This window comes from Netta rufina (assembly GCF_964035555.1).
Source record: "Netta rufina genome assembly, chromosome: 1".
Classification (NCBI taxonomy): domain Eukaryota; kingdom Metazoa; phylum Chordata; class Aves; order Anseriformes; family Anatidae; genus Netta; species Netta rufina.
In genome coordinates this window covers 161,637,703-161,654,757 of record NC_140123.1, presented here as the reverse complement: position 1 = coordinate 161,654,757, position 17,055 = coordinate 161,637,703, and the positions used below count along the sequence as shown (strand labels likewise).

At 33.0% G+C, this 17,055-nt stretch overlaps 1 protein-coding gene across 6 annotated transcripts in view; it reads left to right on the top strand.

The window, feature by feature from the left end:
• Positions 1 to 17,055, top strand: part of ANKS1B (ankyrin repeat and sterile alpha motif domain containing 1B) — a gene marked incomplete at both ends in the record, with an annotated part of 436,397 nt that overhangs the window by 127,962 nt on the left and 291,380 nt on the right. For 5 of the 6 annotated variants that reach the window (XM_084292214.1, XM_084292215.1, XM_084292213.1 and 2 more), the window contains one exon: positions 2,575 to 2,740. In XM_084292214.1, the coding sequence (XP_084148340.1) occupies positions 2,575 to 2,740 (166 nt within the window). Of the gene's footprint in view, positions 1 to 2,574; positions 2,783 to 17,055 lie in introns of all 6 variants that reach the window. The other variant, XM_084292205.1, reaches the window with a different exon arrangement.

Sequence of the window (17,055 nt, the reverse complement as noted above, 5' to 3'; positions counted from 1 at the left end):
CATCAAATGTAACAAGATAGCTAAAAAAAAAAAAAGGGTGCATACAACCTTTAAAAAAGTTACATGTGCTCTGAGGACAACTGGAGAAGGTAATTTTAGAAAGTTTGGTTAATGGACATGAAATGCAAAGTCAGCACCTTTTAACTAAGAAGTGCGGGACCCTTAAAGGGTTGTAGGCAGGAGAAGTACTATATTCTTTTGCTGGTCTTGTGCTTGTCTCACTGTTCTCTGGGCCATCCCTGTTGGCTGACTTAGTCTACAGAGTACTGGGAGAGAGACATAAAATCTAATGTCTTCTCTCTCTCTCTCTTTTTTTTTTTTTCCTATATCCATTTTAATTGTATTTTCTCTAGCTGAATTAGGAGCTGGGAAGGGGGTTGCTGCAGTATTTAGTGATAATTTTAAGACTACAATAAACCTTTATGGGCTTCTCTAGAGAGATTCTCTATTACTAAGGTTTTGGCATTCTGACTTATTCTTGTAGAAACTTGCATGTACAGGATGAAACTGAAGTCTGCTGTTTTAGTCATTGTACTTGTAAAGAATTTTTTACCTTTGTCTTGATACAGATGACTTAAACGTGCAAGGTAGCAATTCCTTTTTTTCAAGATATGAAAGAAATTTCTCCTTGATCTGCAGTTGCATTTCGGCCACTTCAGTGCCTCCATGCTATACAATACAGTCTTGGGAGAAACATTTTCTATATTTATTGTGATAAGAAGTCAGGAATGTATTACAAAGTTAACAGTGCTATTATTTATAAATTGCAAGGTTTTTAAAATCTTCTTGAATTTAAGCCTAAGGTTTCAACTCATGCATACTTACTTGACTAATAAAGCTGTGTACTTGTAAGCTTTTTTCTTTTGCTTATACTCTTCAAAATGTCCATGCTTCATTTTATGCAAGTGTAATTCACAGGATTCAAAATAAATATATATATTTAAATAATTAAATATGTTTTGTATTTAAAATAAATTTTAATAAATACATTTTATAATATATTTAATAAATATGTTTTATAATAAAATTTATATTTATATTTATCCGCAGAGGATATGGATTGCAGAAATAATTTTTGCTTTCCTTCATTTAAGGAATAAGATGACTCAAGTTTTGGAAGTTGTATTTTGAATTTCAGTTGGCTCACTTACAAACTTTGTCTAATTCTTTGTTTTGTCTTTGGAGTCCCAGAACTTAAACATATAGATATCTTGCTCATGTAAGAAGCTCATACTATGACTAAACATAAACAAGAAAGGGTCAAAGATGAAGAGATGCAACCATTTTGTATATATATATATTTTTCCTTTAATTCTTTCCATTATTCATTTTCAAATTCTTTATTCAGCAGCTAGTTAACCTGGGAGATGTTTAAAATTTGTATCAGCTGTATCCAAATTTGGATCATCATGTACAATTTTGAAGCAGGTCTCCTGTTGCTGCCATCTCAGCACTCTCTTTCTAGAGTCTTTAAATTGCTACCAGGTTTCGAACTCTCATAAAAATCCAGTCGTGACACAATAAGGGGGAAAAACTGCAAGAAGTTTAATAGTGTAATGATCTGCTAACACTATAAATCATTTACTTATGAAAAAGGACTCTTATCCACAGCCACAGTTTACACTAGGTGATATGAAGAAAAAGGTGTTATTCCACATCCTGCGCTGGTCATCAGATTCTATAGTCATTTTCTAAGTACCACTATGATAATATCTATCCATTTTATTATATCAAATTTGATTTATGTATAGTGCTTGACATTCTCAGTCATCCATATGTCCTATATGCGTGGGAATATCTTTGACAATGTAATTGCTTTCTGATGCAATTTAAAAACCACAACAAAACAAAACCACGCGTCAAGAAACGCCATTGGAATTGTATGGTATCTTCTTACAGAGACAGTCTGCTTGATTGGACAGCTCAGCATTCTACCAAAACTTCTAGCTATTGCCCTTTTACCCTCCCTTAGCATTTCCTAATGTTGGGAGTTCACTATATGTATAACTGTTAAGGGACTTTGTGCCATTATTGCTGCTCACCCAAATATACAGAAGTTAGTCATCTTCATTCACATCCTGGGATTCTGACATCAAAATGTAGGTGGCACATCTTTAGCTTTCTTATATATAATATAAGCATATTGTAAAAGCATCCCCAAAGACAAAGTAATTGCAGTGGTAAATGGAATTGTCTCTTTGATAAGATATAATCTTAAATAAAAAAAAAATGAATAAAAGACATCCCCTGAATTAGAACCTAGCAAAGCAGGTACGGCGACACCAGCTATGTTGGAGCTTTTGCTAAATGCAACAGTTGAATAAAAATATTTCTGTAACCATACAAGTACTATATTACAAAACCAAAACAACAAAACACTACAAACAAACAAAAAAAGAAATGTTATCTTTGTTTGAGCATGTAGATAATCCTTCCAATCTGTTACAGTTTGGATTTTATTAGAATGTAGTATTTAACTTGCAGAATTTTAAACCCTGATAGCCAGTTACTTTTCATTTGTCAACTGATAAACATCTCTCTTACCTAATTATTATTATTTTTTTTGCATTTCAGGAATCTTATTCAAAGAAGAGAGGTTATGCATTGGAAACGATACCCTCTGCACCTCTGGATGCAGTTCCTTCAGAAAATGACAACAGTCTTTGTGATTCAGTAGACATAGCAGTAACCAAAAAGCCATGTTCCCTAGAGATAGCAAGAGTACCTTCCTCAAGACCAGGTAAATCACCAAATAATTCTTTACCTTGTCTTTTGTGTAAGTGTAATTTTGTAGGAGGTGTAGACTTTCACCTATTTACGTTGTTTAAGAATAAAGTACTATATTAACTTATCTCAGCATGATTATAGCCTTTCATTAGCAACCATAAGAGCTTAATGTCAGAATAAAGATTAACATCAAAATGCTATAGGAGGGAAGGTAAAGCAGAGGTTTAAATAATTTACTAGATAAACATAAGACAACTGTGAAAAGTCAACAGTAAAAATCAAATTTGTTTAAGCCCAGTCATTTGCAATAATCTATTTACGAACTTGTTTCAGATTTTTTAATGAAGTGCTTAGCAACAACATTATGCAACTACTTCAGAATTTAAAGTACTCTGAGTTTCCGTGTTACATAAAGGAAGACCCTCTCCCTGTTTGAAAAGGAAAAAAGTGAAAAAGAATTGATAGAGTTATTAAATGACACTGAAATATCTTTTCAGTCTGGTAGATTGCTATTTGCATTACACAGGTTTAAACAGCAGTGAAGGTACAGTGGTTACTAAACAACAAAATTATGCTGAGTCAGATGAATGATATTATCTGTAAGGACTCTGTTTATTCAGTTATACAAAATCATATGCTCTCTTCCATTACCCTTGCTTGAATTCTTCATTAGTCACCACCTGGTACAGGAATTTCAGAATATAGTAGTGTCACTGTAAGTAATTGAACAGAGAGACTTCTTTGACAACTGAGAGTTCTCAGCAGCACAAACCTATTTGAAATGGTCTGTTGACTTTTTGACTTAGGCTATCTTGATTATGAGTCATGATTTGGGAAATTTACAAGAATGATGATTATTGATGACATCATGTTACATATCTATACTGCATAAGTGGAAGCACCTACTTGATTTTACAGGTGAACTAGAAGAGTGATACTATGCCTGTATCAGGCATAGAATATAAGGATCAAAAATCAAGCCACAGCTTTGGATTCTGCAAGCTGAGGTGGAATAAATCACAATTCCCATCTCACCAAACCATCCGGGCAGAAGGTGGCTTAAGGCAACATGTTACGAACAATGAGCTAAGAGGTGGCGCAAGATAGGATAACTCCTTTATTGCAGAGTTGCACAGAATGAATCAGAATCTGACCCAAACATCAGTACAACTGTGCGTGTAACTGAAGCTTTACTTTGTCGATGATTTTTTGGCTCTGAAAATCTAAAAAATTAGCAGAGTATACAGAACAGTGCTGAACAATTTTATGGTTTGTTGTTCACTATAGGAAGAAAATGCCAAATTATCCATCTTTTTCAGACTTGTACTTGATTAATCACTGTAAACATACTTATTGCAATGGGAAGATTGCCATAGAGTGCTTCAGCCCCATGAATTGGCTGAGGGAGTTCATTATATGCCTCCATAGAAAATGGGGCTCAACTGCAAAACTTTCTACTGTAATTAGTATGAAAAATGCAGATGGACTTTTCACTAGTTAAAATACCAGGCTTTGGTATTATATACCAGTGCTGTCTGGTGAGCACAGGCATTTTTGATAGGCATAGTAAGTCCATTAAAATTAGTTTGTAAACCAGATGCTAAAAAGGATATTTTTAGGTCTTAATCTGAAAATATGTTTTGTGTATGGTTAAAAATGGATTATATCAGAGGACCACAGAGTAATCAAGGAAGCTGTGGTATGTTCATGGAGCACCCCTCATCTTTGTAATATATAACAAAGTCAAGTTAACAATACAAATGTATTGTAATTCTTTCTGTCTTAATGTTCCTATATACTGCTCTTTTCCTTGGCATTTTATTGGGAAGAACATTTGGCAGTATAGATGAGCAAATTCCAAAATGTGATTTTATTTTAAGCTATAAATATGGTAATTATCTAATGGAATGGCTTGTAACTTATATTTGTAATTACATTGAATGTTCTTACACCAGAAATGACCCAAATAAAACCAGACATATCACTCACAGTTTTAAGTTACTTAATAATATGCATAATTCTATGTGAATGTCAGGCTGCCAGTTTAGTTCATGCACATTTATTGCTTGAATAAGTTATGCAGGATTGCAGAGATCAATCATTTAAAACAAGATTTATTTTTTTTTCTGAAATTTCCTATTTTTGTATCACTAAGAGTTGCTGACTTTGGGAATACTCTTTTTCAAATTGCTGTTCTGTGTCATGTGTAGTGTTCATTTTCAGAGCATGAGGCAGTGCTTTGAACATAAAATCGCATCTGTCAGTCTCCTTTCCCCAGGTGGTAGGATGCTCTGATGAACTCTTCCCACTGTCTGGGGCATTACTAGCTCTTGCCAAGTAGAAATGAGACTGACTGCACTCAGTCACTGAATTTCCTGGATTGAGAGAAAAGGTCATTCTGGCTGGCCTTTCATGCTATAGAGCTGCATGTTGTAACTATTATCTGTCTTGCCAGTAAACATCTGACAGGTTGGGAGTAATTACCTTTCCAGTTATCATTCTCTGATCTACTGGGGAGAAAAAGACTGGTTTGTAGGTTGCTGTATTATTTTTAATTTCCTGAATGTTATTCTTGAACTGGTGGAGAATAACGGAGGATGAGAACTCCATGCACCAAATTGCAAATGGTTGTTAGGTGTAGTGGAGAAAAACTGGAAAGAAAGTAAACTAAGTTTGTTATTTACACTTCTTAAATCCCATATAGTGTGAGTTCTATGTCTGCCTGCTTGCCAGAAATTAGGTTTCTATACAAAGAACAGTTACATTATTGGTTTATACTGGCAGCTAAAACAATTGCTTCCCATTAGGACTGGTCTAAGAGGAAAAAAAAAAAAATAAAAAAAATAGAGTGTCTGAGTTTGAGTTGAGCTGGTCTTTGTTTCTGCAGTAGATTGATAGGACAAAGTTGACATCTCTGTCAACCTCCGATGATGTGCTGGCATCTCTGCCACAGTTTCATTACTTTTAAACTAACAGTTCAGACTTGATAGGAATATTCTGAAATATTGCACTCTGACACATTTTTTTCTGCTAAGTAAAATGTAAATTTAGATTGAAGATTTAATAAATGAATCTCATAAAAACAGTCTCACAAAATCAATTGATTCATAAATCAATCTTATTAATATTTCTGCTAAGCTATTCCTGAGAAGCATCTGCATTTCTTACAGTGGACATTTCTACCAGTCATTTCAGACTGTCCTTCCTTCAGGGAAAAAAAAAAAAAAAAAAAAAAAAGGATGTGGAATATTTAACCTTGAAAAATAACCATAAAATTGTATTAGTTCATCTTAAGGATGTAATTAAGTTTTCTGAACTATTAGCAACAAATTTGTTACCTCAGATAGGTGTAAAATCTTAATAAATGTCTGAAGCTCAAGGTACTGGATAACTGTAATGCTAAAGTAGACTCTGTCAAGTATCTTCATGAAGTCAGTGTTGTTTTTATCAGTTATCTAGTGTCTAGAATGCTGGTAGCAGAAATCTGGCTGCAACACCATGCTGTATTTGGAAGTGTGCTGCTGAAGACCCTTACAGCCTTAACTTACACCCTTAGACTCTTTTACCATACTTCATCCTTGAACCTCTTGGTGTCATACTCACTTTATGTAGCAGAAATATAGAATAAAATTACAAATTACATTACTACATTACATATTAAAAATTACATTACAAACAAAATAAAATAAAATCACTGGATTAAGTGTGTGTCTCTCCCATTAGAGAGATCATATCTCTTTCAGTTTGCCTCTATAGTTTCTACTGCAGAAGGTCCCTGAGAGACTAGGTGGCAGTCTAGGTGCTAAAATTTTAATAATAATGACTGGTGTTCAGTACATTACTTAAATTGTGCTTAGGTCTCATCAAGTATCATTAGGAAATAGGACATTTCAGACTTTTTTTTTTTGTGTGTGTGTGTGTGAACTTGTGAAAAAATATCCTTTTTTGGGAAAGTCAATCTGTCCATGCAGATTAACAAAGGTTTTAATGCAGCGCCTTTATAACAGAAAGAGACATTCCTATCTGTGTATTGCATGAAAATCTTTCTTGGAGAAGAGTAGGTTCTGAACTAGTAGGTTCAGGGAACCTACTTTTTCCAGATGTTATCTTAGAGTGGTTGAAGATTGAGCAGACCTCTGGAAACATCTCAGCTGCAGCAGTGCAGAACTCAGTGTAGGTTGCAAAATCCACCTGAGAAATAAGTTAAATACTTAGGTACTTCATTTATGCGGAGCTCTCATCCACTACATAGTCAAGAGTTCCCAGGTCAGCCATGAAATCTTTGATACTTAGAAAAATAAAATACTTTGCACTTAAATGCCATTAATTTGTAGAAATGATCATACAAGATAATAAATCTATAATGAACTATACCTTTTTCTTATAACCTCATAATCATAGAAGAGAAACTAGTAAAAAATCATAGAATCATTAAGGTTGGAAAAGACCTCCAAGATCATCTGGTCCAACCATCATACTTGTCATGGACATTTGTTACTTATTACAATATTTTAACTGTCCCCAAGTTGTCCTATTTGCTGTGATTTTTAAAATATTTATTTATTTATTTATTTATTTTGCTTTCTCAGCCTGGAGTTCCTCCTCTTCTATCACTACAGTGAAAAGGAATCTAGGAATCTGAAAATCTGTAGCCACAGACAGGTGTCTGCTCACCTCTGCTTTCGTTCTTGTGTTTGCTATATAACACTGTGTCAGCAATCTCATACAGATATCTAGTAGACAGCTCTTTAGAAACCTGAATCAAAAAATACCCTAGCTGTGATAACATTGTTATCAAAATGAAAATATTAATCTTCTACAGAGTTTCCAAGATCGTCAAATACTTGGCTTGGTAAATAAAGTACTGTTTGTCAGGTCATGAGTTCTGATTTCTTCAGCAACAAATCTTCACAGCACTTTTCTGAATATTTGGACATTTCTGTTCCCCAGATTGAGATTTAGATAGCAAATGCATCTTTTCTTGTGTAACAAATTTGTACCTTCAATATTGTGCAGCTGTTTTCTAGCTGTATGTAAACCAGTGCAAAATGGCCTAAGAAACAACAATCACACTACCAAATATACAAAATTGTCTGCTTTCCCTTCAGTTTGTTTTATGGAATGGCAATTAAATAGGCTACCCTGTGTCACCTATGCCACACCATTTTGAAACTATGACTAATCTAAAGGATCATGCACTAACATTTTGAAGTCCATGTAGCAAATTGCTTCAAACAGAATGGCTGCTGGGTGCTGAGTGGGTGCTGTGTTTCATTTAAACACGCTATATTAAACAGAGATAGTAGGAAGTAGTGCACTTAAACACATGACCCTCAGTTTAACTTCTCAGGATTAAATAGTGTCAGTGATCAAGAAAGATCTTAGCTGTACAGAGAGAAGAGCATAATAAGGAAGGTAGTCTCTTATCCATCAGAGTAACTGTGTAACAATCAATCTAGAGTCATCTGAAAATAGCTAGAATCTATGAAATTTAACCTAATTTGACACATGCATGTCTATAGATACACTTTTTTATGATGGCTAGAGTACTCCATACAGTGGTAAAATTGTCACATGGAGGTCTTCCAAAGACGTGTACTTGTTATCACGGAATATTTAGGTTGTTTTTTCTTACTTCTACCTATATGCATCCATATAAAGTACTGGCCTCTGTTGAAATTTGGGTTATAACATCTGCATACTCGTATTCCTCCCTTCTTTTGTGTAAGAAGAGGAAAGTGAAGCTATCAGTGTTATAAAAAGATGTGAAACAGTTGAACCAAAAAACAGATACCTTTTTTTTCTAATATAATAAAAATGATATTAGTCTTTCTGAAAATACTTTTAATGTTTGCTGTTTTTAACTGATTTCTAGTGAAATTTACTTTGACATGAAAATAGTAAATTATGAGACAATTTTTCAGCTGTACTTTTCAGTCAGTAATTTACTCATAGTGACATACCTTGCCCAACCTTAGTTATAAGACCTGTATAAAGTTTTTCTCTGCTCTTATTTGTCTTCCTTTAACCTTTTTCTGAGCCATATGGAGAGAATTTGGCTATAGCACAGAACTTCTCAATTTACTTAACAGATTAATTTATAAAGATTTAAGGATCACATTCAGAGCTCCAAGATGAAAATCATTGCCAGAACATAGTGTATTGGAAACCAGATCTACCTTCTCCTGACTGAGTTTCAGTTATGATACGCTTCGTATTTATCATTCCTACTGCCTAGGACTACACACTTACCAAAAGCATTTTCATCTAATGCATTAGCATATGTTTGCAATTAGAATTTTTAACTACACATGACATTTTATTAAAGGTTAAGGGAGTGCTGGCTGAAGAACAAACTATACAATAGCTCTTTGTATAGCTCTTTAAAATCCATTTTGTTATTTTTTCTTCAGTGCAAATAATATATATTAAGTACCTTTTAAATATAAAAGAAAAGATTATGAAAATTAAGCCTGGAGAGTGTTTGCTGTTCTATAATATAAACTATAAAAGTATACATTTTTATTTTAAAGTATTTTCTGGCATTTTGTAATTAATTTTTCTCAAATTCATTTTTTGTTATTTGCAATATACAGCACCACAGAAATGCAATTTCAATTATTAATTTATTTTCTTGATCTTAAAATATCTTCAGTTACTATGAGGGATTTATTTCAAAGTTAGAACTTTTTAGCATGATACACCACTTAATTATGTTTGGACATAGGAACAATAGTGTGTACATCTCCTGTGTATTTTTTTCAAGATCCAAGAAGTTCTGTATTCGCTCATGAGAACAGAAAAAAGAAACGGATGCAGGTGTACACCTGAATAATGTTTCATTAATGTAGACTCTTCCTGTGACTTTCACAGCCTCACAAGCATCTTTTCTTAGAGCACTTTCTGGCAAGTACTAATTTGGTTCTATCTTTCAGGATTTTTCTATTCATGTAAAAAACAAAATAAAACTGAAACAATAATTTGTAGTTCATTTTCTCCAAGTAAAAATCCCCAAAATGTGGACAGCTCAGGAGTTCTGTTTTATCATACTAAAATTTTAATACTAATTTCCTTTTTTTTTTTTTTTTTTTTCTAATGGCACTATCAATTCTTGGAGTACCAACAGGATGCTTTATATTAGCTTTTTTAGTATTCTCTTTCTTAAATAAGCACAGTTCATCTGCATTTCTGATTCTATGTCAATTTATATTTTGTTAACAGGTATTATTTGACAAAACCAGAGTTTATGCAGGAAAGCAAAAATCAAGCATCAGCATCTCAAAAGAGATGAGAGAACTGAGAAAGCAGGAAGTAGAAGTATTCAGTACTCTCTGTTTTTTCATACTTTCTTGACTGATTCTTGTGCATTTAACCAGCAGCTTTAAGAATCCCAACAGACAGCATGAAAAGAAATGAAGTTTACATGGGCTTTTTGACCCTTCCACACCAAATAGTATTTATATGTTAAAGATGTGTAGAAATTATATATTATAAATATACATATATATATATATTTTTTTTTTTTTCCACAAGGGTAGTTTGAAAAATAAGATTGAGTGTGATATACAGTGGATGCTTTCATGCACATAAATCTGGAACCATTGCTAACTTTTTCAAATTATCTCCGTTGCAAACATAGACCACATTACTAAATTTTAATAACCCAAATGTAATATTAACACAATTTATTATAAAGGGAATGTCAGATAAACTCTATTTACTTGTATTAAACAAACTTATATTTACATTCAAAAAACAGATTAATTAATAACTGTTTTTGCTGAAGCTATGCTAATTTGCGTTGCCTATACCACTTTCATTTATTATGAAAGTGATCCATATCAGCTATTCTATTTTCCTTATGTTGGACTGAAAGCCTATAACTACTAAGTGTATTTCATTAGCTTTCTTCTAGTCTTCTCAAATATTATTACTATTCTAAGTCCTATTAAGAACTAAGTCCAGCACCATTCGTTGAGATAACTTCCTGCCAGATCGTTATGAATTCTTGTCTATAAATTAGATAGATCCATTGACTAAAATTTTTTAGCATTAGTATCTCTCATTTATCATTCCCTTTGGATGAAAACATATTTTCATGTGAATTCCTGTTTGATATTTAGCAAAGATATTCCACATTTCTACTGTTTTTACAATACTTATTCTCCTGCCACATCCATAAAGTAACATGCAGCAAGTTGGTTTGTTCTATTGACCATTTTCCCCGCTCCTTTATGTCCTCACTGCAGCAGATTTTTATTTATTTATTTATTTATTTATTTATTTTTGTGGGAAAATAACTTTACAATCATAATTAAAGACTTCAGAATGCACAGGGGGCTGACATAAGCCACTTCAGTTCTTACATATTTCAGCTTTAATGTACTTTCCCTTACAACATTATCATACTTCTAAGAGGTTGTTAGTATATAATTAAGATAATTGCTCCCTATCATATTCTCCTCTAGATAACGTCTTTGATAACATCCTTAACAATAAAATGTTATTAAAAATACCATGTCATTTCTGAAATTAAAGCACATGGGAATGACTGATACCATGTGACCAGTTCATTGTCAAATTGCATGCCTGTCTCCACCTATCCAGTATTTTCCAGTAAGCATATTTATATTGTTAAAATAATTCCACTTTCCCAAGGACTAGCATGCATTTTCTCTACACATAGAAAGAAAAAGGATGCTGCTTGACATATGCTAAGCATTTTATCATGATTCATTACTTATTATTAATTGAAATACTGTTGAAAGAGAAGTTAGCTTTCATACATGTTTTGGACAATTTTTGCAAATGAGTGATGAAAGTATTTATCATCAAAATGTATATGTACTGACCAACACAGAGCTTCATCCATCCCAGTGTGACTATTATTTAGGATGGTGTCATTATACACTGGACTGCTTGGTATCAGACAAGAACATTTATTTCAAATCTAGACAATAATTCAAAGGAACATATTTATTTTGAGGTACTCTACATTTTAAAGCCCATATACAAATCTATTTATCAGTATTTGAATGTTTTATTTGTTAAATGGCTATTGGTTCCAGCATCCTTTGCAAGTAGTTTTGAGTAAGGAATGAAATATACATAGACTATATAAAACATGTTCCATTCTGATAAGTAATTTTACACTTCAAAATGCTCCTTGGATTGTTTTATAATTGAGCAGATATAAGTAACTGTCCCTCTTATAAGTGACATTGATTTAACAGAATAACATTGCTGTAAACTCCGTTAAATTGCTAACATTAGCAGTAATAGTACAACTATATTAATGGTTTAATTGGTTTACATTTTATGTGCATCTGGCATGTTCTAGAAAAATATCATCTTTTGTAATGGGTTTAGAACGATCTTCAGTAGGCATTTAGCTCATATTATATGCCTCCTAGTGCCCCTGTAGATTTTCTACAAACCTTTAATTTAATTTTCTATAAACCTTTTCAGATTGAATTTTGCTTAGTTTAGAACCTGAAGGGAAGCAGTTATCTTGTACTCCATACTTTTTATTAAGTTGTACTCAAGAGTTTGCATATTCTGTTTTGCATTAGGATGAAACTGAGTCCTAAAATCTGAGAGATCCAGTCCTTGAGAGTCCATGCTTCACTGGGCTTGTGTCCATAATGCTGTTCAAGTATTATAAAAAGAGCTAAATTTTTTCAGAAGCTGTAATGGGGAATTCAGTATAGATATGCCTTGAACTACGCAAAGAACTCTGCTGTCTTTTGTTATAGATGAATTTCTCTACAGTTTTGATTAATCAATGTTGATTAATAAGTTTTTATATGGTGAAAATAATTTGTCAAAATATTCCCAACTACCTCTACACAGCATTCGTATGTCAGTTTGGTGGCTCTGCTAACAGATGTTGAAGTCTCTGGTATGTGTTATGAATTTTTAAAGTAAACTAACTTTAGTACAGTTGGAAAGCAGAAATCTTGGCATAGCTTGCTAAATGTTGTTAAAATCAAAATATTTGCAGAAATATTAAGCAATTACTAAAATAAACCATTTTTGTACATAATGAACAGATTTATTTGTTTTGTTCAGTGTCAGAGATGATTAAAAAATAGAAAAACATTGATTCCTAGTGAAGGTAAAGTGTTAGATTCTGTAAAAAAAAAAAAAAAGATTTTCCCTCCTGTTTTATTTTAAGCTAAATAAAAAACTCATTTACTTCCATTTTCTCTTCTTCAGTCTCTCTTTCTGCATCTGCTAGTCCTGATGGCAGTATGTAGCTTGCTGCCAAAAAGTTTCCCTCTACTGCTTTGCAGAGATTTCATTTTTACTCATTTATATCATTTTCATTTTTGTACAGGCCATCTCAAAAGCAAATTTGCAGTGTGCAAGAAATGTAGGATTTTGCTAAATATCAAAATACGATGGGAAAGAGTTTGCATTGCCAATCCCCATGCAGCATATTTTTACTAACAGCCACTGACAGGATCATTTTCTACTTCAGACAGGATATCAAACCACTCTTCCTTTTTTCCCAGTATAACTTCAAACACTGCAGATTTGGAAGAATCCATAGGAAAGCATGTTTTCACCTTTGGTTGCTTATTGTTCTCAAAAAGCAGAAAAAAAAACTTTAGAAGGATCACTTCATATAGTTTTACTCCAGAACAAAGTGCATTATTTTTTCTATAATATTTTCTGTTACTGTACGCAATATTATCTGTTCTGGATGAGTATAGTAAAACCAGCTGTTAGTTTCTGTTCTTTCTGCTGTAGCTCCAGCTGTTCAATCCATTCCATTTACTTTCAGATAATGATTCCCTCCCTGCTAGAAGACATTTAAATTATTTAGTACAATTAAAATCACTTTCCCACCAGTAATACTCGAATATTTGTAATAATTGAAGTTAATAATTAAGTTAATAATAAAGTAATAATTGAAGTTAAATTTATTTTCAAGAGCAATTCTATTATTTTAACATATCTTTCTGTCCTATGTTGTGAAGAAAAAACATCAAAACTTTCTGTGACTATTTTGTAAGTAAAGTTAAGCAAGAAATATTTTTTTCTGTTAAATTCTATAGGTTGTCTTTCAGACTTTGTATCATCCAAACTATTACAACTTTAACAAGGATTTGCTATGAATGGATTTCTTAAAAGTATTAAAGGCCTTGTGAAGCCCTTGCAAACACAAAGCAATATGTTTTTTTAATTGCTTGTCCAACTCCTAGATATCAGCCTTAGAAACACAGTGTGCAATGAATTTGTGACTCATATTCACATGGAATAATAACATTTGAAATACAAAGTTTGTGGTGGTTATGAGTTCTGGCAATAAAACTGACAGGAACTCTGTGAATTCTGCCTTTTGTTGCTTACCCATTGTTCTGTAAGAACTGTATATGAGAAAAATCAGAGTGAGCATGTTAAGTTTCAGCCAGGAGGAGCAGGTAACCCCAGTTTTACTGCTACTGAAAGTTTTGTGTGATCTTCATCATTCTTTTATATAGTTAAATGCAGCTATCCAAGATCCAAGGATCTATGCAAACTCCATAATGTGTGGTTTCTATAAGAAATGTAGCAGGTTGCACTATGAGAACATTAAATAGGAAGAATTTTAAGAACTCTGCAAAGCTAGAAGGTACATGAATAATATAAAACGAAACTAAGAAGATAAAAACAGTGAAGAAAATAATTGCAAATTCTAAGACCAACTAAATTAAATATAAATATTGCTTTTTCAGTTGAAAGGTAGGCTTAATAATGCTATGCAATATATAAGTTCATTATAACATTTCACCTGAATTTCCTCCGATAGAAAGTAAATTATTATGTGAATATTAATAAAAGGGGAAGAAACTTAGCATTTTTCAGAAGAAAATGCTAAGTGTAAATAAAAATAAGTAAAAGTAATATATTACAAAATTATTTTGAGGTTCCATTATAAAAAAGATCTGATTAGGAAATTCAAAAATAGGATCAAGGTTTTGTTGTTGTTGTTGTTGTTTGTTTGTTTGTTTTTTGGTTACTGAAAACTTGAACTCTGTAGTGCTTTAGTGTCACAAATCAGCTGTTGGGTTGTATCATTCCAAAATTATCCATTGTATTTCTTTTTTCTTTCTCAAATCACGTGGATGTTATTGGGGCAACATAGCCCCAATAGGGACTAGATAGCTGATTTGCTTTGTTACAGATGTTTCCATACTGCTTTCAAAATTAATAGCAGAGATTTTTAAGATTCCCTGAATTCTGACTGTGTATCAGGTGTGCACACTACCTGCTAGACAACTTCCTTATGGTTAATCAGTATATCAGTATTTCTGGTTTGAAACTAAATACTTTAAATATATATTACATGCAAAAATGTAAGATTTCCAGAGTTAGAGTTGAGCCAAAGTGAGAGTGAGTGAGTTGCTTGAAAATTTATAAACCTTAAATAAGAACATCTGGATATTTAAATATTTATAAATAAAATTTCTAGCTCTTTGGCTTTTAAATGTTTGGTTTTATGACTTCAGTGTTTTATTAGAGAGCTTTACTAACTAATTGATACTTCAGAAGAAACGAAGCTTATGAAAATGCAGTTTTGTCCATACATTGCATTTCCTTGTAATTAAAGATAGATGCATATTGGGAGGTTTATCTTCAGGACTGCTTAAATTATTTATTAACGGAACTTGTAGCTATCATTAGTATTATTTAAATGATTTGAAAGTACTTACTCTGATCACACATGCAGTTTATATTATGAGCCAATTTGAAAACATAGCTTAATTCACCTGTTGACTACAATATTTGCAAGCATAGAGTACTTTCTCTGCACAGCACAGTGTGGACGTTCTCTCTGGATTATAGAAGAAACCTTGTGAAATACAAAGTCATGTAAATGATAGCATTCAGGGTCATCTCACTTGTGAGATAGACTTAATAATAAGCATGAAGATCCCCAATATAGATCATTATTTGAGGGCGGGGGAATTGTTTTACAAGACTACTAAGCTTTCTAGTTTTTAGTGAATGACTGAAATGAACAAAAATAATTTTTTCACCCATACTTACACCTTGGGCATTTCACTGAACTTCCACAAACATGAAGACTACATGCTGAGACAACACAAATGTAGCCATCTGTGAAATATCTGCTGTAGACCATACAGTCATTTCACTACGAAACTTAAACCTGTGAAACCCAATAACAAAAAATATAACAGAAAATAAGTATATGGCAACTGTGAAGTATAGTAAGCTGCTGGTGTCTAACTGAGCATTCAAAAACAGAGGCAGTCTCAAAAGGTTACACAGGAAATGGTGGAAATCACCCATCATCTCTCATTAGTATTTAATGAGAGATGTTATTCCAGACAGTTGCCTGGTATTACAAGGGTTATGCAAGCTTGAAGCAGCTCCAAAGTCTATTTGTGCAGGTGGGTGATTAGGGGAAATGAAAAGTTGATAACAGTCATACCGAACTCTTGTGGATGATGCAGAAACAACTAAACAGACCCCCTGTTGTCACTGGAATGCACTTCACTGGTAATTAATTCCAAACGCTATCCTGAAATAGCTGCCACAACCAAGAATGGGCCAGTTATAGCTTCAAGTGCTTTCAGCAAGACAGTTGCAGATATATATTTACAATCCTACTCAGAACAATGGTTATTCAGGTTTAAGTGTTCAGGAAACAAAACAAATTCAAAAGAGCAAATTCAAACAGCTTAGTCCAGCTGTTCTCTGTATGCATCCAGTTTAGCTACCTACTGACTCCATTATTCAGTATTCCATCTGCTCTTTTGAAAATTCTCCTGTAATGTTCATTCCTTGAAATCCTGAAATACATGGTTGTCTTTATCCGTAGTTCCTAGTTTTGTGCCATGTTGAATAGTTATCTAGGAGAGATTTACTTTGGGGATTTAATCAAGTTAGAATAATTTTAAAGTTGAATCCTATACTATGGAAAATTGCCTAGTCCCTCAATTGGGGCTACTTTAGAATGTGCATGTCTTTGTTCTCCATTCTGACAAAATAGGAGATTTTCTATTTTTTTTTCCAGGTTTTCTCCTTGAACTGCAGCACTTAATTTTCTTTACGCAATTGCTGTGAATCTTTGCAATAGATCCAGAAGTTTCAGGAGACATAACACTTTTATCTCACATGCTGTCCAAGAAATCTTATATGTGGTAGCCCTGTATCAAATCAGGGGAATTCCTACTGTTTTGTGATCTACTCTGCTCAGTTTTGGGTCTTTCACTGTTATCTTCTACCTACTTATTGGTGTATGCTTCTGCCTTGTAAATTTACTACTGGTGAAACCAGTAGTAAATCCAAAATGAATAAGCTGAGCCTAAGTAG